General features: G+C 41.6%; 1 protein-coding gene across 1 annotated transcript in view; it reads left to right on the forward strand.

Annotated features, from left to right (window-relative positions):
* Nucleotides 1-20,277, forward strand: part of LOC117225398 (uncharacterized) — a 101,274-nt gene that overhangs the window by 66,561 nt on the left and 14,436 nt on the right. Inside the window, exons 2-3 of the mRNA XM_076519245.1 lie at nucleotides 8,902-9,215; nucleotides 10,403-10,614. Coding sequence (XP_076375360.1) covers nucleotides 8,903-9,215; nucleotides 10,403-10,614 — 525 coding nt within the window. The 5' untranslated portion in view covers nucleotide 8,902. The remainder of the gene's footprint in view (nucleotides 1-8,901; nucleotides 9,216-10,402; nucleotides 10,615-20,277) is intronic.

A 20,277-nucleotide genomic window follows, 5' to 3' on the forward strand; every position in this document is an offset into this window, starting at 1 on the left:
AACTCCGCGAAAAATTATCCTAGGATAAAGACTGTTTTTTTAGAATTGAAGCTTGAAACCTCTACTTTAAGACAGTATTTCTGGATTTTAAGTTTGATTCACTCGTACCACTGTAACCTTTGAAATGTGAGACCATAAATGTGAGGCTGTGAATGCGTGGCTATAAAAGTGAGGCTAAAAAGGATTACTTCGAAGTGATGTAACTTTGCGAAAAAAAATCGCAGCCACGTTTATTTTCTTTTAACTTATAGAGGAAAGAACGAACTTCATTCGACTGCAAACGGCAACGCCGAAGAAAATTTGACGAAGTCCATGCATTTCGTTGAACTTGGCAATTTTCAATACGACAAGCATTGCCTCACATTTTAAAAAGTTACAATGATGAACGTGCGTTAAAATAAAAATCCAGAAACACTATTTTAAAGTAGAGATTTCAAGCTTTAATTTAAAGGAAGGGTCATCATTCTACGACGATTTGTCGCGGACTTATCATCAGTCGAAGTTGGCCGATTTTTATCCAAAATTTGTCTACGCTATAATTGTATTCAACAGTGCATTTCTGTAAGAATAGCAAAGAAAATAATCACCAAATTTATGAAATATATTGCGAAATTCCAGAAATTCGTAATTCTTCTTCCATTTGATCACACAATGTTTTATCACAGTGTCAACAACACGAACCAGAATAGCTATATAATTCTCTTTCGAACGACGCTCCCGAGACCATCTCGTTATATCATTTTCTCGAGTGTCCGACCACACGTCGTCCAATTCCACTGGAACAGTGCAAGCTTTTACCGCGCAACGGTCCGCTGTCGCCGTCGAAGCGTAACGTCCGACGAGTGCCGGGCGAATTAAAGAACATCGTTTGTTCCAGCGAAGCTAACATTTCACAAGCCACTCGCCTGATCGAAGGCAGTCCCGCTCCACTTGCGCGGTAACAATTTGTCTCCGGGATGCGACCGGCCGACGGTGGGCGTGCCGGGGGCGAATGATAATTCCTTGGGAAACGGAGTTGCGAGGCTGAAGTAGAATGATCGAGTAAATGGGCGTCCAAACAAAAGGATCGGCGAGCTGTCGGCCGGGTTTGATAGATCGCCGGCACTCGGTCAAAGTCTTTGAAATGACGGAAGGTGTTCCGCGGGCTGACGCCGGTGCCGAAAGTTGGCCGGAGGCTGCCAGCGGCAACCCGGAATGAATACTAACGGGGACCCGTGGCGAATAGTTCGTCGTCGAAACCAACTAAGGTCTCCGGGAGCTCATTTCGCAGCGCGCCGCGTAATTTCATTTCCGCGCGCCGATTTCTCTCCGCGGAACCGCGCTGCAACGCTCGATGCGAGTGTATCCCGCCGTTGCATCGGAGGCAGATTCACTCGGAGATATTATACCCGGGGCGCGCCGTGTTCCCGGTTGGAAAATTAATTTCATCGATTACTCGCCGGTATTAATTCCGTTCGGTACTGAGACGTCTCGCGATTTCTCCGACATTATCTGGCTGCAGCCAGATCAGACGTTCCGAATATAACGGGCGTTATTATCGTGTTCGTTACCGACGTTTGTTACCACGTTTGTTTCGACATTGCTGTTTCGTGCGGCTTCTGAGGACTTTGCTGGAAAGCTAAATTCGTCGTTCCCACGAATTCTGTCGTCTGCACGAAAACGTTTAACTTTCGGGTCGTCAATTTTCTAATTTACGATTATTCAGACTGTAAAGGTACGTTCACGAGTTATTTATTCAATATATGCGTTACTTGCGGCAATTATTGTAATAACGCTCGCCCAAAATCTGAACAAATGTCTATTTTAACTAATATAAAACAAAATAATATAAACTAATATGTAACAGCTTATTGGGGTGCCTCGAAAACCGAACGTTAATCAGAATATTTCGAATACAATACATTTCTGTAAAAAGCGCAACACATTTCTTCACAAAAGTTAGTCGATTTCGAAGGGGAAAATACGACTATTTTATATATATATTTCGTTGATCGCTCGGTAGGTTATTTGGAACACCCTGTATGTATTCCTTGCAGTCAGAACTTTGAAAGTAGTTAACGTCGGTGTAAAATCAAACACGAAACACTGAAAGCGCATAACAATTCATAGCGCTGTTCAGGATCATTTGCTAATAAGCAAGAAAGCCAGCCAATAAGTAGAAAAGCTGCTTAATAAATAAAAAAGCGCTTAGCAAATACACAGAAGCTGTACACTGGAACGATTAAGCAACAATAGCACAGCAATTATGCAAATAAATTCCGGAACGAGTCGAGTCAGTTTTTCACGGTAAAAATGAATACAACGGCACGTCGAACGGTTGAGGAGAAAGCCTGAGCAAGAATTGCAATTATCGGAGCAACAGAGAGAAAATATGACAGCTTCGTGTAACGAAAAACGAACGGCGAACTTATTCCGCCGAAATGCGAGACGAACGGCGCGTTGCGGAATATTGAGAGCACGGTTACAGCTCGAAGCTCGGAAACGACCCGGATAAAACAAAACATCCGGCGGGGAGATCCAACGCGCCGGAATTTCTGTATTTAAAGCTGATTACTCGAAACGCAATTAAAGCGGCGGGGCAACGGTGATCGCGTGTCAGCCGGGCGTCGACGCGCTTTTTTGACAGCGCCGGCCGCGCTTGAATTTCAATTAATCCGAAATTGGCAGTATCGCGGGACGGTGCGACGAGCGTGTCGTCTCGTGTGCCGGGCGTCTGGAATTACAGGGCCGAACGTTTTCAGGATTAACCGCGGGATCCCGAGCTACTTTGAGACTCCCTCCAATTTGCAATCAACGTCGCTTGCATATTCCCGAAGCGGAATTCGCCGGGTCCTTGATGATCACGAAGGAACCAGCGTCGACGCCCGCCCCAGCACCAAAACTCCGACGTGATCATTGTTGTCGCCGAGCAGGACAAACAGCCGCGTTCATCAACGCCAAACGACGCGATAAACCGAGCGAAAACGTTCACAGCTACACCCCTCTGCCTCAATCTGTTGCTGGCTCCCGACGAAAATCACTGCAATATCGAGGTTTCCTTGTCGATAAACACCGCTAATGAAGCGTCGCTGCAGCTTACGGGATTTCTTTTCCGCGCGACGACGGCTCCACGGGAATTTTTCATCTGTTTACCGTGTTTTCGCACGATAGTTTGACGTTCTCGTATCAGAAATTTCAGGCCAAACGAACCTTTTTGATCAACGGTTATGAATGTATATGGAAAGGTCCTTTGGACGGCTGCAGGTTTGTTTTACGATTAACGTTATCAACGGCAAGCACGCTTTTCCGAACTTTTTCTCGGGCACAGCGCGGTGGAAGTTTTATATACAGGGTTCCCCGGAAAGAATCATCCGATTTCAAAAATTTATATTTTAAAACATTACACACAGAAAATTATAATTCAAACACGAATATAACGGAAAATGTGCGAGTTTTACTTTTTATTATTTTTTTCTCATGTACCAAACCGTTGGATTGGTCGCAGTTCATCCGATAATATGGTTCTACACAGTTGGCCTCCGAGATCACCCGACCTAACCCCATGCGACTTCTTCCTTTGGGGATTTGTGAAGGATCTTGTCTCTGTACCACCTTTACCTACAAGTGTAAATGAACTGAAAAAAACGCATTTGTGATGCTGTACAAACAATTACCAGAGATACATTACACCGTGTTTGGCAAGAACTTTCATATCGCAATGATATCATACGTGTAACGAAAGGAAGTCATATTGAACACTTGTAAACAAAAACTCACACATTTTCCCGTTATATTCGTGTTTGAATTATAATTTTCTGCGTGTAATTTTTTAAAATATAAATTTTTGAAATCGGATGATTCTTTCCGGGGAACCCTGTATTTTGACAGTGTTCGTACGATAGTATGAAGCACGCATACGATAAATTTCGGCTCAAATAAATCTTTCGTTTAAAAGCCATAAATCCGTTCGCAAAGGTCCTTTTTATATTGCTTAATTTCTATTCTGTAATAAATGTTTTGTCCGTACGTTCGGTTAGTCGCCTAACGTACATGCGCGACCGAACTATTGTACGCTCGATTCGCGCTTCCTACGGCAAACTAATGACGTGGAAGGGTCTCTAGTAGTCTTAGAGAACTTTATTTTTTGTGTTGCACTCTCTGCGAGCGCTGGTGGAAGAATGCTCTTCCAACGCTGGAAAGTCGTGGAAGAGCACCCGTGGATGGAGGTAGATTGTTTATTATTGGTCAAGGCACGAATCACCCCTTGGAGGGGGGTGTCTGCCTTGACCCTTGTTGGGGCCTGAGAGGGTTTCCCCAATGGTGGGACCTTTTTATGGCCCTTGTCTCTGGACGCAACAATAAACGTTACCGATACGCTTTCCAAGTTTTTCTCTGACACACCGCGGTTCGGTGGACATTTTTCATCTTTCTTTTTTGTACCTAATTTGTAAAACAGTACGAAGCAATTATATTATAATAAATGTGGAAAGTATAACAAATGTTACGAACGCGTCCGCGACGGTGCTTTGGTTCGCCGCACTTTTAATCTGGACAAAATGTGATCGAAAAAAAGTGACGGCACGGGAATAAAAATATAAGCGTGCAACGGCGATATAGTAATATTTCAGAACTATAGAAACACGGTAATATTTCAGCGTTTCCCGCTGCGGAAAGCCAAAAGATCGTGCTCGCGTAAAAAATTCCCGTCTGCGGGAGCAAATATGAAAGTCTCTCTCTGCCGCCCCCGCCTGACCGCAACGAACCTTCTCTACTAGCCGGCGCGCTTAATTTCTCTCGCGCCTGACTTATCATACTTCCGCGCCTCTTCCCCGTTCACACATCCAATTACTCGCGGCATCTTCCAGCGGGAAGTCCGTTTTTCTGTCCGCGGGATCATAAATTCCGTGGGAAACGAGCCTTAAAATTCAAGCACCGCCTATGACGCCGTTCCCCGGGCGGATTCAATTTCAAAGTTTCGAATTCGTTTCCGACCTTGTCATCGTCTCAGGCGTCTGCGGCGAACGCGCGGATCGCGGCCCCGATAATCTGCTTTCCGTTTAATTTTTGGCTGTCGAACGGACCGCCCTCGAAACTTCCGATCCGCCGTTATTATTCCCGCGGTCGCCCCGTGCTTCTTTGCGCCCAATACCCGTGTATAATCCCGTTCGCAATTAACTTATGCAAAATCTCAGCCCGCGGAGTAATGTACTCTCTCTCTCTCTCTCTCTCTCTCTCTCTCTCTCTCTCTCTCTCTGTCGGCCGGGGATCGAAAAATCGGCCACTTTTTTTCTCGCGTCGCCGGGGAAAAGCGGCTTAGAGAACGGGATCCCGGCGCCGGTTCCGCGCCGCCGCCAGATAACGGTCGCGCCGGAAACGTTTTCTAATTAATTCCGCCCGTTAATTAGCTACGCGTGACCACGTAATTATTTGGCATTTCGCAGCGTTGCTCAATTTCCCGGACACCGTTCCCCCGATGTCGCCCGGCGCCGCGAAAGAATCGTCGGAGCGCTCGATTCGTTTCATTAATAAATTACCCAGGCGAGCACGTCAATCCTGCCGCGTTCGTCTGCGTTCTCGGCGACCTCGCGGCACACCGCCGTTTACCGTCCACGGTTAATTAAATCGGCGATGCGGCGAAGGAAGCTTCTCGCCGTTCGGAATGGGCGGAAAGGGTAAAAGTGGTAGAAATGGTAGAAATGGTAGAAATGGTAAAAATGGTAAAAATGATAAAAACGGGACCAAGTGATAAAAACGGTGAAAATGGTAAAGTAGTAGTCCAGGAATTTTTCCAGGCAAAAATAATAATCGTATCAATGTTGAACTCTGTATAATTATTCATCCTTATTTCGAGAACGCAGAGAATATTTTTCAGTAAGAACGCTTCGGTAGCTTCGAGATTATCATAATAATATAATTATGTAGTATTATAATTATTATAGCCTCGAAAAATTGCTTTCCATAAACCAGGCGATGTTCCAGAATTTTTTTGTTATGAAACCAATAGACATATCAATTTCGTATTCGAATCACTTTTCACTATCTACCTCGATTATGCGCACCAATATTTTCTAACTAAAAATGCCAATTAATTCAGAAGCCGACGTGACCGTCTTATTATTTTCCGGAAACAGGCAAAGTTTGAGAATTTTTCTAAGACGAACTGTGTTAAATGTGTATCGATACCAAACATCAGCAGATTATTATTTAATTGTTTGAGAACGTGTCGTATATTTTTCGATGGAATCTATCGACAGTCTCCGAAGTTACACAGCAGTTTCGGTGAACGTTAGTCGCGCACATGGTATAACCCCGCGAATGCTCAGACATGCAAATGGGCTATTCTGAGGGCGAAGTTCTCCTACGAAAAAAAATATAAAATACGAGGGTACAGTTAGGATTATAATCCGGGGGTCTGGGAAACGCGATAACGTTAAGACGCGGATCCCGATCGTCGAAAGAAAAATGATCGAAAAAGCGGAGGGGCTCCGTGGAGCAGTGTAAAAGGATTGGTAGCATTGTTCCAGAAAAGTAGCGCGTTACAAAAGGGGGCAGGAACGAAAGAAAGCCACTCCTTTCCAGATTCCAGTAAATCACGCCTTTAAATCTCGGATCAAAGTGACTGCCTTTGATTTCGAGCTTCCCCGTACCCTTCGATGAAAAGAGGGCCGGAGGCTTTTCCCGAGAATCGAATAATTAACCGAACAGGGCCGGCTGTGCACTCTCTCTCTCTCTCCCTCTCTCTCTCTCTTTCTGTCTCTGTCTCTCTCTTCTCTCTCTTCTCTCTCTCTTCTCTCTCTCTCCACTCTCTATCTCTCCTCTCTCTATCTCTTTCTCTTCTCTCTCTCTTCCCTCTCACCTCTCTCACCTCTCTCTATCTCTCTCTTTCTCTTTTCATCCCGTCTCACCCTGTCCCCGCCGTCTTCATCCGCGATTATCGATTTATTGCTACGTCTGAGACGCTCCGAGAGGCATTCAGACGAGTTTATCATCTGGATAGCTGTTCCCGTTGATAGTTTCAAAAGCGGAGGGGTCTGGTGATGTTTATGTTTGATCAATCGTCCTCCTCTGGCTGTGTGCTCGGCTGTAACGTCGCTGCTAATAACTACTCGAGCTGTCCCAGCTCCACAGACACGGCTTTCTCTTAATTAACTTAATATTTCATTACTACCCGGGAAAACAACCGGGAATATTTATTGCCGTTAGCTGGCGTAAAAATCAGTCCCGGAACAATAATCTCCGTGGCAGTATTGTTTGTTGCAGTTGTTATTACACTGTGGATTGCTACGAAAAATAATTTCCTTGTTTAACCATTTTTTCTGGATTGGTATGCGAACGAAAAATGCAGGCTGTATATTGTTACACAGAATCAAAATTTTCTAAGGTAATTATGCGAAGCAAACATTCGATAAAAATGCTTTCCTTTTTTTAATCATTTTATTGGACTGTTAGGCACAGTAAAATTTCAGACCGTATATTGTTATACAAAATATAAATTTTCTAAAGAACTTACGTGAAGCAAAAGTTCATTAAATAATGGTTCTCTATTTTTAATAATTTCATTGGTTTGGTAGGCACACTAAAATTCCAGACTATGTATTGTTATACAGAATAAAAATGTTCTAAGGTGATTATGTGAAGAAAAAGTTCAATTGAAATGCTTTACTTCTTTTAATAATTTCATCGGACTGTTAGGCAAACCAAAAAATCCAAATTGTGTATTGTTACACAAAATATGAATTTCCTAAAGTAATCGTATGAATCACAAGCTCGATAAAAATGCACTTCTTCCTCCAATAATTTCAGTCATGGATTATTATGCAAATCACAATACTTCAGCGTGTACCGTTATGCCGATCTAAAAATCCAGACTGTGCATCGTTAGAAAAAATAAAATTGGCAATTCTGTGGAACAGAAGTAAAATGTATCACTTTTTTAAATCGTTTTGATAAGGACGATAGAGGAAGCGGCGCGCTCGCGAATGAACGGATATCGGAAATTTCCGAAATTTCATTTTCCAGTGCAGAACGAAGTTTCGCAGTAGCGACAGGTTTTCGCAAAAAATCTGATCTCTTGGCGGCCTTAATCGCGCCCACACAGATTCGAACGGCCGACACCAGTCCGTATTCGAGGGTAAACGTTTCGAAGTGACTCCAATTAGTGGCCATTATGGTCCGGTTATTAATGGCTCTCGGCCCGTGGGCTACATGACGCGATTCCACGAAACGCGTTACGTTATTCCGGCAGATTATACACCGGCATTACTGGCTGAGAGAGAAAGAGAGAGAAAGAGAGAGAGAGAGTGTCGATATCATGCATTCGTTCGTGTTTCCGGTGGAATGCTGTTTGCTCTCGATCCGTGTGTACCGTATTCTGGCACAATTCAAATAATATTTTACCGTAATCCCGACGAGTTTAGGGGTTTAGACGAGATCGTACCCGTGTCTGACCACGAACGGCCCTTTCTACTGTTTCGATACCGAATCATCCGTGCCTATTTGCTTTGCGTGCAAATTCATTTCTGTTATGTGTACTCTAAATGATAACCGCTTCACGCGTGTCCCGCGTGTCATAAATAACTTCCGATGCAGCTATGTAGAATCTATTGTTCGTGTCTACCCACTACGAGTCGCCGGGGCAAACGAGATTTTGCTTCCGCTGAATAGATAAGGGTTCGAAATAAATAAAATTTAAAAAAAAAGCGAAAAGAATGAATAAAAAAGAAAGCAAAATAAATGTCCGATAAAGAAGCGGAAGTTATTCGCGACTCGACTAAATAAATACGAACGCAAATATGCTAAATCGACTTAATTTGAATAAACAGTCGAATAAACTGAATCTAATAGAAATAAATTATTGCCGAAAAACAATGTCTGTCGCCCGACGATCGAAATTGTCGACTAATTGGCTTGTAATTGTTTCAGAATGCCTAACGAAAACGCACCAGCCTGCGAGTGCGGGGTGGTGGTCGACCATCCGAAATCACGGAACAGCTCTCTGTCCGCGAAGAAGCTGATCAAGATATCGAAGTCGAAGAGCGGCAAGCAAGAGGGCCGGTCCGGCAAGAAACAGCAGGATGAGGCACGCTCGAAGAATAGAAGCTCCGAGACCGGAAGCAGTAGCTCGGTCGTCGACCAGGGAAGGCAGACCACGAAGACCAGCAAGTACGAGAAGCGTTTGAATCACTCGAGGAGGACTCGAAGCGCCGACAGGGCGGAATCGCATTACACTTACATCGGTAACCATGAAACATACTCGATTCTAACGGCGAACATACCGAACATTGAAAGGGACCGACGTGAGTTGCTTCATGAAAAAGACGGGACTCAGCTGATCCTACGAAAAATGTACCCAATCCACACAAAAATTACTGTCAATTTTCAATTTATTTAGAGTTTTCGTTCTTTTTCGTAGAATCTGTGCTTGAACTGAGAAATTTATTCAACCGTGCTCTATCGGAGAGACTTATTGTAATAAAGCTAGAATTAAAAAGAAATTAATAAAATCATAAATTGTAAAATTTGGCGCAAATGGCTAGAAATCGTCGATTTTAAAATGTGGTGCTAAAGAAAAATTCTGAATATTCTATTTTCATTTCGATTTGCTCTTCTTTCTGCGGAAATGTTTTTCTTCACATTCTACAAGATAATATACAATTGTTTGATTATTTCGGTTTTTGTCGAACGCTTTATGGAACACCTTATTTGCCAAAGAAGCTTGTTAAGAGGTTCCTTAACAATTAGACTGCGGATCTTATCCATTTGTGACAAAAATGAGTGGATCAAATGGAAAACAGCACGGACATTTGAGCCGTTTATTTTGAAAGTGGCATAAGTCACTTTTTCAAAAAAATCGAGTTAATGGTAACACTAATTACAATTGAACGGTATCTTTCCATTTAAAAAAAAAAAAATGTGACTTATGCCACTTTCAAAATAAACGGCTCATTTAAGCAATTTGATTAATAATTGTAAAAGCATGAAATGAACGTCTATGTAGTTCCAGCATTTTGCAATTAACGACGATAATTTTTCTTCTGCATAAAAATCCGCGATCTATTAACGACTCTATATAAACGTAACTCGATAATTTTATCTCAAATTTCAGAAAAACTTGTTGCAATAATAAAAACAGTTTGTTCACTGTTAGAAAGCTGTCGGCAAATAAAGCGTCGATTTCTGGGAATAGAAATTTCCTCTCGTAAAGCGATCGTAGATCAGATATTTTGTTCACTGATTCACTTGATAAAACGTCGAAACAGGATCGCAGAAACGTCAATGAAAAATCGACATCATTTCCGCCCGTATTTCACGGTTGCAAGCGGTCTCTCAATTTCGGTAGCGAGCGTGCTTTAATGAACTTTCGACGACGCCGACGTTATTCCGCGACACTTTTATTCTGAAATTGTTTTCCAATGTTGCGTAGATTCAGGATCTAGCATACTCGGCGGAGGGATTCGAGAGGACACTATACCGGAGGCGTTGTACGCCACGATCCCAGACACGCCGAACTCGAGCGTCAACGAGATCGGAAATAGTCAATTAAACGCGCACAGCGGAGTGCGACCTTTTTACGTAGTCCCCTCTATGGTGTCGCCGCCGCCCACCTACGACGTGGCGATCTCGAAAACGTGGCAGGTTAGTGACAAATATTTTCCAGTTGTCCCGCAAACCGTGTCGAAACGGTTCCTTTGCAATTTAATCCGCAAACCCTCGTCGCTCCAAATATTATGTTTTCCGATCCGGCAACATCCAAATGAAAATGAAACATTTTATCATTTTGTTCCGAGTCCGGGGAACATTCGCTTGCGATGATTGCCTCAAAGCAAAGAAACAGAGGCAATAAATAGTCGTTAATAAATAGTATCGGTATTATGGTCGCGTTTAACGCTAGATCCGCGGATCAATAAAAACGGCTATTTTATGTTATTCCACAAATGTATTTATTCGGAATTTTAACGATTTATATTGTATTATTTGTTCCAGGTAACAAATTTATCGAATAAATTCCTCGCGAATGTATTTTTACCATCTCAATAATCGGAAATTAGCTATCGAGCTTTAAACGTGATTAATGTGTATTATTTTATAACAATAACAAGATCGGATTTATTTAAACTTCCTACGAATTTTATTACGACAAGTGTTTGAACGAAGAAGTTCGTACAAAAATTTCGGAAAAAGACATTTTTATAGTATCAGGAATTACAAATTAATCATTAATTTCTTTTAAAACATGGAACAAAATTTGTCTCTTCCGTTATCAAAGTTCCGGGATGAAAGTAAACGAAGACGCGCAAGAAGCAGATATCGTTTCGTTCTATTACCGTTTCGGGATATTTCGATTTGGATTCGCGAATAATTCGCACAAAATTTCGCAGCAAAAACTAGCGATTTGTTCGATCTGTCTTCCGCAGATATTATCCACAACGTCCTCGCGAATTATTCAATTACTAAAAAGCCTCGCGAATAGAACGGGAAAAAATGTCAGCACCGACTGATGGCCGGACTGGAACGTCGTGATTTACCGGCAATTTAATTCCCAGGCTGGTGTGTCGGATGTACATAAAAATTGTTCGTCGAATGAATATTCGTTGGTCCGTCGCGGCAAATAAATTTCACGGATAAATCGCGTCGCGCCGCGTCGCGACCGTTCGTATCTTTCCGCGTTAAAACGCGTCGCGTTTCGATCATTATTTCCAGCGATTTTCTAAAAACGACAAAAGCAGTGGGTCGGTTAATCGTCGAGCGTGTTCGAGATAGCGGTAACCTAGAGAGGAAAAATGTAAACGGTAATAAAAGAAGCTCGAATCGCGGAAATAAACGGAGAAGGAAGACGGCAAGCGCGAGCCCGCCGCCGTCCCGAATTAAAATATAACCGGGGAATCCATAAAATCGATGTTACCCGGCAATCCCGTGGCCGTTCTAATTCCTCGATAATTGCGAGCCGAACTTTTTCTCCTGCCACAACAAGAATCCCGCTATTCGTTTTCCTCCACGGCGGTCTCTCGCGAGCCTCGATCACGCCCGCGATCGTCTGCGATGAGAAAAGGGATTCCTCGTCGAGAGTTCAAGGTGAACGTGAAAATAATCGACGCGCTAATGAATTTCATAATTTCGCGTGCACGGTCGCGCCAGTAACCCGGCTTGTTCCGAGTTCAAAAAGATTCTCGTCGACGGCGGAGGATTCGCAGAAAGGATTTTCGCGAGCGTTCCAGCGACCACTCCGGCCGCGGCGAGATTCCTCGGTCATTCATTAAACGTAAAAAGGAAATTGGAGCGGTGATCAGCGAGGACAATGAGAATTGAACGTTCCGCGGACCCCGGCGAAGGTCAATCGGAATTCTTGTTCGACGGAGATTCGACAGGAGAGGACATCGGATTCGAAACGGCAACGAAAACCTTCATCGAACGCTCCGTCTAATGCTTTCAAATCAATGCGAAAACTCTGCTGGATGGTTTCTCTCTGCGTCGATAATTGGAATTCCTCGGCTCTGTTGATCGTTTTCTGAGAAACAATTGTGTACCTTTGAACAACGCGTTACAATGGCTGTTTAAAAAATAATGGATACGCGCGCGTCGATATTTCAGTGCTTAAAATGAAATTAATAAATGATGCTTTTGCTTAAAGCGAAATTAATCAATTATGACCGCAGAAAGAAAATAATAAATGCGCGTCCGTTGATTTTATACCGCATGAAATTGAGTTATTGTGTCTCTTAGCGAGTTCCAATGAAGTCGAATTAAATTATTCGAAAATTTTTAAGCAATTGTTTGTATTCGTTTCGCGATTTTATTTGAAACGAGCGTTCTTTAAAATATCTTAACAATCTAATACAACAAGGAAATGTGCAATAATACAATATAAGAATTTTAAGTTTGATCAAGAAATGCGGTATAAAAATCCGAAACATTTTTCATGTTCGATCAAAAAATGTGATACGAACTGTCCAATTTTTTGGGGGGAATTTTTTACGAGAAAAGTTATGAATATGCAAAAAAAGTTGTGTAGCAATATAATTACATTAAAATTATGTTTTGTTGTTAAAATATTTCATAGTTATTAAAAAGTCCCAATCAGGATTGTGGCAGGTTGCATGAATAAAAGAAAAGAAAAATTTTATTGTATGAAAAACTAAAGACCGAGTAAGTAACACATAGTTACTATAATCTCTAAATTATGCTATTTAATTATAATATAAAAATCAAAGCAAAACTATCATGCTTCAAGTATGATAATTTTGTTGTGTTCAACTTAAAGACGATTTCCAAATTTGTTCACTCTGAATTGAAAAGAAACGAAACCCAAAATACACACCGTCTGTTATAAACAATATTCACATATAAAATGACATTAAACTGTCAAACGCATCGGATATATTCTTCGCGCCAAGTGGTGTACGTAAAATTCCAAAATCCCTAAATGAGAATCGTCGTGGCATTTAATGGGTTAATCGAAGAATGCGGTATAAAGTCCGATGCGATATAAAGCTTTTCAAGTCCGATGTGAAAATCGGTGGTACCAGAAGGTCCATTGTCCAAATAAAATTCGGGAAATGTTATCGTCCCAGGAATCTGGTGCACTCCCGTTGCTGCACGACAAAAGTTACGAGGTTCGGGGTAAACTGTATCGCATAAATGCTGAAGGGCGCGAATATAACGTAGAAAGCGAAGAACATTCTTCGATCCCGGGCGTTAGGCGAGCCGTTGTGTAGAACACAGCAGGCAAATTCGAGCCACTCCCGGACTCGAGGACCACTTTGCCTCTGGCTCGGCGTTTCGCATAGTTCTGCGGCGCCGAGCGACACATAAATTTCCGAGGCACATCGCGCGGTGGTTCTTGCCCCTCCCCCCGGCCCCTCCGACGAAAAACACTCTGACCCCGCACCCCTCGTCCGGTGTCGACCCACTTGAAAGTCCTGGTAACGATGCCAGGACTCTTCGAATTTCGCTGAGCTCGTGCCCTCCCATTCTCGACGCGTTTTGTCCACCGCTACATCCTCGGTATCGCTGTGTAATTTAGGCGGGCCACAGATTTCTCGCCGCGACAAAAAAAAGTCGAGCCGCGCGACAATTCGCTGGGAAACAGCCCCGACGATTTTGGCACCTGCTCCTTCAATCGAGCTGGAGACAATTCTTTCAACGTTCTACGAAATTGTATTCTGTACTGTTCGTGTTCTTACCCTTCGGAAAGCTATAGATTTATGTGATAAAATATAATCGTATTATCACGCGTGCCGATCGATACTGTAGAAGTTAAATTACTCGCTGTAATATTTATATAAAGTTATACTAATAGTATACACATATATAATATAATACAATACAATACAATACAATATAATATAATATAATATAATATAATATAATATAATATAATATAATATAATATAATATAATATAATATAATATAATATAATATAATATAATATAATATAATATAATATAATATAATATAATATAATATAATATAATATAATATAATATAAAATCATTTAATTATTGTAATATAATATAAAATCATTTAATTTTTTTGATATGCATTCGTTTTTCGACTTAAACGCATGGAACGTGCATCAAACGAATTCTGTCTGTCAATAGATCATTTGAAAAATTTAAATTCGTAAAATATATTCTATAGAACGCAGAAATAAAATCTACAACAGCGAACATCTGTAAAGCATTTTTCTTTCGTAGTATTGTAACGAAAGCCACGAATGTGTTAACAAATTATAATTCACACCTAGGAAATCCAGCGTGAAGGCTACAATGAAATACAGAATTAAGGTGAACTTAATTTTCGTTAATAATCGTCGCAGCAGCATAAACACGCCCATTGAAGATTTCCGACGCGAGAATTCCGCTCGGGTTTCGAGCGCGACTCGCTCGATGATTTAAGTTCGCAACTTCCCGACCGCGCGTCTTAATATCGCGTGATTCGCGGCGGGCAACAATCTCTCAGGGAGATTAATGTTGCCGCGGCCCATGAATGAAACAGTATAAATTGCGCGCGTCGAAAAGTTTACCCGGATTGATATGGAGGCTCTCTGGAGAGTGTGCGTGTACATGAGAGAGAGAGAGAGAGAGAGAGAGAGAGAGAGAGGGCGGTCTGACAATGCTCGCGATGAAACGTAACCCGCGCCATTCATTTCCCGTGGAAAAAGTCGGGACGATTCAACATTTCGCTTTTTAACCGACGATTTCGCTCATTCGTCGATCAATTTCGAGGAGAAATTCAACGAAATCCACCGGCGACCTGGAATTTAACACAGTTGAAAACAAGCCGCGGAATCGCGTTGCAATAATTATGCAAAATTACTTGCGTTTAATATGCACGCGTGCATAAATTCTTCAACGAATGTTTCAGCTTCTTATTTCGGAACAATTGACATTTTTATAGATCATTTTCAACGCTTGGTTTACGATCTTTTAACTTACTAACATTGAGAATGGAAAGATACATTTACGATGTAATTTATTCCGTTTTGTTGTAATTCTATTTACGAAGAATACGCAACAATAATTGTTCTACAGAGATCCTGCCTTTCATTACGTCGATAAATAAAGTTATTATTACTATTATTATTTTCGTTCCAGCAATATTCTTTCACAAATTCCTTGTACTTTATTTCTGCATTAATAGATACCCAAATGCACTACTTTAACAGCGTTGCATAAATAAATATACCACGAACGGTAAAAACGAGAAAGAGAAAAAATTACTAATTGAAATATTACACGGGGATTTCAAAAGAGAAGCTTATTTTCCCGTTTTTCAATTTCAGACTATCTTTGCAGTTATTCGATCGAACCTCTCTGTGAAAATATAGACTTCAACAACAATTTTATTGCACAATATTTGAAGTTTTATTTTATTTACTTGTCGTGCTTGAAATCAAAGTAAATACCCGGCGCATCTGTGTAAAAGAGAAAAAAAACCGGTTGTATAAAAACTGCATCGCGCGGTGTTTCGAACCAAATTTTAGTTCACTGGTCACTGTATGTAAAAAGTAAATATTTGTCGAGTTTATTGATTGTACAATATTCGACAGAAATGTTATCGTCCACGGTCCGCCATTTAATTTTTACCATTCCGTGGTTCGCGCGCTGGCGGCTTTTCAGAGTCGGCGTCGTGTCGGTCCGAGCGCCGAACAAAAGAAAATAAAAGGAACATCGTAAAATCGTTTGATCCGGCGACCGAAGAAGAAACGGCCGTTAAACAATTCAAGTCCGAACGAGGGAGTTACGCGAGATAGTAGTTCGCGATGAATAACGCGGCCAGGTGACGGAACGAACGAGCCACGAAACACCGCCGGATAAATAACAATTTTCCGTGTATCCCGAGCGTATTATATCGCCGCTGTCATCGTAAACCAAACGTCGTATACTCGCCGCGGTAATTCTCTGCTTCGCCTTCCTTTTTTATTCTCCTCTTCCCCGGCGAAAAAAAGAACTTCCCCCGTCCAAGAGGTAAACGATAAATTACGCTCGAAACGGGGGCGGGTTCTCGGTGTTCCCCGGTTTATTACAATGTTTACCAAAGTAGTTCGCCGTATCCTACGGAAATTACGACGGTTAGACTGCCGGATTACGGTATCGGGGCAGAGGATATCATTAGAGCTGAACCTAAACGGCCACGGAATGCCGACCGGATGCGATTCTATGCTGGCATGGTTCCACCCACGCGTACAATGATACTGTTCATCTGATGCGTTCGCGTGTTCGCGGGGGACGCTTTGACGAAATCCCTTTCGGCCACTTTTGTTCAACCTGTTACCCGATCCTGTTCTATTTATAGTGGTGAAGACGAAATCAGGTCTATTTCTATCGCAAGAATAATTAATCGATCGACTATAACACCGCAGAAGCTAAAGGGGTTTCCGAAAATGATTGGATTGGACTGTTGGTATATACGACGATACTCTCTCACACACACATGCATACATAGGGGCAATAAATAAAGGTACAAGCCCGAGCTTCTCGGGAAAGCGGGTATACATTTAGGACTCTCAATTACCTGGAATTTACCTCAAGGAATAATATAAAAGGACTGCACGTTCCAGTGCGAGCTACTTCCCATAGAACTACAGAGGCGTTCATCAGCCTAGAAGACGATCAGTTAGACAGTATCTCCGCGACTTCACATACAGTTACTCTTCTTCACGCAAAGTACATTTTATATCCGCTTGGTGCTTCTGTTTAAACACTGTATCATATTTGTATTGCATTATTAGTAAATAAACAATTACAAATTCCAAATTAAAAATTAAATTAAAATTAAAATCAAAATTAATCAAAATTAAAATTAATCGTGGAATCGCGAGAAATTGGAACGAAGTTAGTCCACAGATTTGTTACAAATTCGCCTAAATTTTATAGAAAATACTATATATACAGACTCTCGAAAACATTGCCCAAACGTTATCAAAAACTGTATGGTACTTAATTAATTGTGCAATTACAAACAATTAGAACGAAGTTGGAACTAGTTCAAAAATTTTGCGCACGTACACCTGAATTCTATAAACAATGCTACATATACAGACTCAAAGGTATTGTCCAAACATCGTCGAGAACTGTTCTGTATTTCACAATTAATTGTGAAATTGCAAACAATTAGAACGATTTTTGTAGATCGTTACACAGATCACAAACTATTTATACAGATCATTTAGGTGTGGAACAATTCTTGGACTATGCTTGCAGTACCTTTTACGAAATTCAGGTGTACTTGTGCACAATTTTTGAACTAATTCCAGCAATTAGAACGAAATAATAATTCCAAATAAAATAATTCCAACAATTGGAACCAGCTGAAAAATGTTGCACAAGTACACCTGAATTCCATAAAAGGTGCTGAAAGCATAGTCCAAGAATTGTTCTACGCCTGAATGATCTGTATAAATGGCTTGTGGAACAATTAATCGTGGAATCGCGATTGAAGGGATCAGAAATCCATTGATAGCGACAGTTCGGCTCGCGGCCCGCCGAGACAGTGCTCGTAGATCGCCGAGCAGCCTTTTATCGATATTTCTATCGAAATCACTTGATCGTCGAGGGGGAGACTGAGGGAGCCGCAGCTTTTGACCAACGGCGGCGCAGTTATTGCCCCATTTTTGTCGGGTCTCGCATCGGCTCGAGACGGAGAAAGCTGAGAAAGCGGCGAAAACGGCGAAGGAGACGCGGGGAAATCGAGTTTCAAGATTATTATCCTGCGATTCGATTTTCAGCGAGACGCGACCTGGGACCGCCTCGGAGGAACTTTTCTCCTCGGAGGGAGAACCGGCTTTCTATTCTCTATAATATTAATGAGACAGCAGAAAAGCGGTTACACGATCGTTGACCGTGGATTAAACCGGAATTTATTCGATGGAACGACGATTCCTCTTCGGCCCGTGGAAACGAATTTCACGGACGGCTCGAGCGAAAACTACTCGCCGTCGAATCGGAGACCATCGGGACTTTGTATTTATAACGGGGCACCCTCGTTTACTGGTCTCGGTATTTCTCAGCTCGAAATGTATCTTGAATCGGGTGACTTCCTCCGTGGTCAATTTAAGAATGATACGCGACCAAAGGACATTTTTTAGCAATTTTATAAAGCGAATAATTTGAGAGCGCTTTTAGGAGATTAATCATTTTTAAGCAATTTTACAAGATGTGTAACATTAGATAATCATTTTGAAACATTTTGAAGGAATCGTGCAAGATGAATAATTTTAGAAAAATGTTAAAATGTGAATAATTTTATAACAATTTTGCAAGATTAATAATTTTAAAGCAATTATACAAGCTGAATAATTTTAAAGCAATTTTACAAGATCAATAATTTTAAAGCAATCTTGCAAGATGAATAATTTCGAAACGATTTTACGAGTCGAATCGCTTTAAAGCAATTTTAAACGATCAATAACAAGAGGACAATGCAAAGTAAGATGTTCAAAAATGCATAATTTCAATCTTCAATTTTAAGGTTATTATTAAAGTTGTTTTCCTTCCTTGCAAATGAACGACTGACAACAATAACAACAACAACAATCTTTTCACCCCAGAAAATGATGTAAACAACCATAACACGATGACGTGAAAGCTTTCCTTCGCGTTAATTTCATGAAAATCGATTTTCTGGATGACAGAAACAGCCGTGACGGCTCGAATAAAAGAAAAAGGGAAGTTTCCACGAGCGGTTCGCATAAATTGCCGGCGACACCGAGGTTGTATCGCGTCGGGCCGACGCGTTCGTCGACGGGAACGTTCCGTTTGATAAGGCAACGAGGATCGGGGGTTTTCATCCGTCGACGCGTGTCGGCGAATCGGCTTGAAAAAGGAAGCCTTCTGGCCGGAGGGCGCGCGCGTTTTCGAAAGTAACGTTACCGTTTCGCGTTAATTAAGAGCTCGCCGCGCGGTAATCGGATAAAACGGTCTGAATGAACGCAAAACGTCGGCGTCGAGCGTCGGCTCTCGCTCATTACCCTCCCGGCTCGGTTGGGAGCTGAGCAGAGCCGAGCAGAGCGGCGCAGAGCGAAGCGGACGCGGCGTCGACTTTCCGCTTGCGAAACGTTGACTCCTTTGACGGCGTGGCGGCTCGTTTCGCCGTCTGGCGCCCTAAAATGCCGCTAATCCGGTGCTCGAATGAGAAAAACCGCCGTCGACTAGTCCATTCAGCAGGTTTTAGAAAAGGAATCGCGTTAGAAAAGGAATTCGACGCGTTCGAGTCGAATTAACCATCGAATGCACGAGATTCAAACTGCGGATGCCACTGATCCGTGTATCCAGCTTTCCGCGTTGCTTCTCGAACATTTGCCCGATCTATTTTTAATGAACTTTGAAGGTCTGGTGGCGTAGAAATTTTTTAGAACAGTTTATTTTATTTATTTACGGTGATCAAGCATCTTCCATTTTGATGGACGCGGTTCATGTCGTTTTGTGGACATCAGACATTATATACATATATTAATGTTGAAGAAATTTTTTACTTGAAACATTTTAATCGACTGTGAATTTCTAATAGCGTAGTAATTTTTTAAAAAGATATTCGCGTCGGTTGAGCATCATTGTTTCGATATAGACGCCATTTTGGGAGATGCGGTCCAAGCCATTTTGTGGACAGCAAAAATTCGATATGGTAAAACTATTTTTTGACAGAAATATTACATTGTTTAATCAATTACATTATTATCTCTACTATAAAATTACTATACTATACTATACTATACTATACTATACTATACTATACTATACTATACTATACTATACTATACTATACTATACTATACTATACTATAAAATTACTAAGCCTTC

Source organism: Megalopta genalis, chromosome 2 (genome assembly GCF_051020955.1).
Source record: "Megalopta genalis isolate 19385.01 chromosome 2, iyMegGena1_principal, whole genome shotgun sequence".
Taxonomy (NCBI): Eukaryota; Metazoa; Arthropoda; class Insecta; order Hymenoptera; family Halictidae; genus Megalopta; species Megalopta genalis.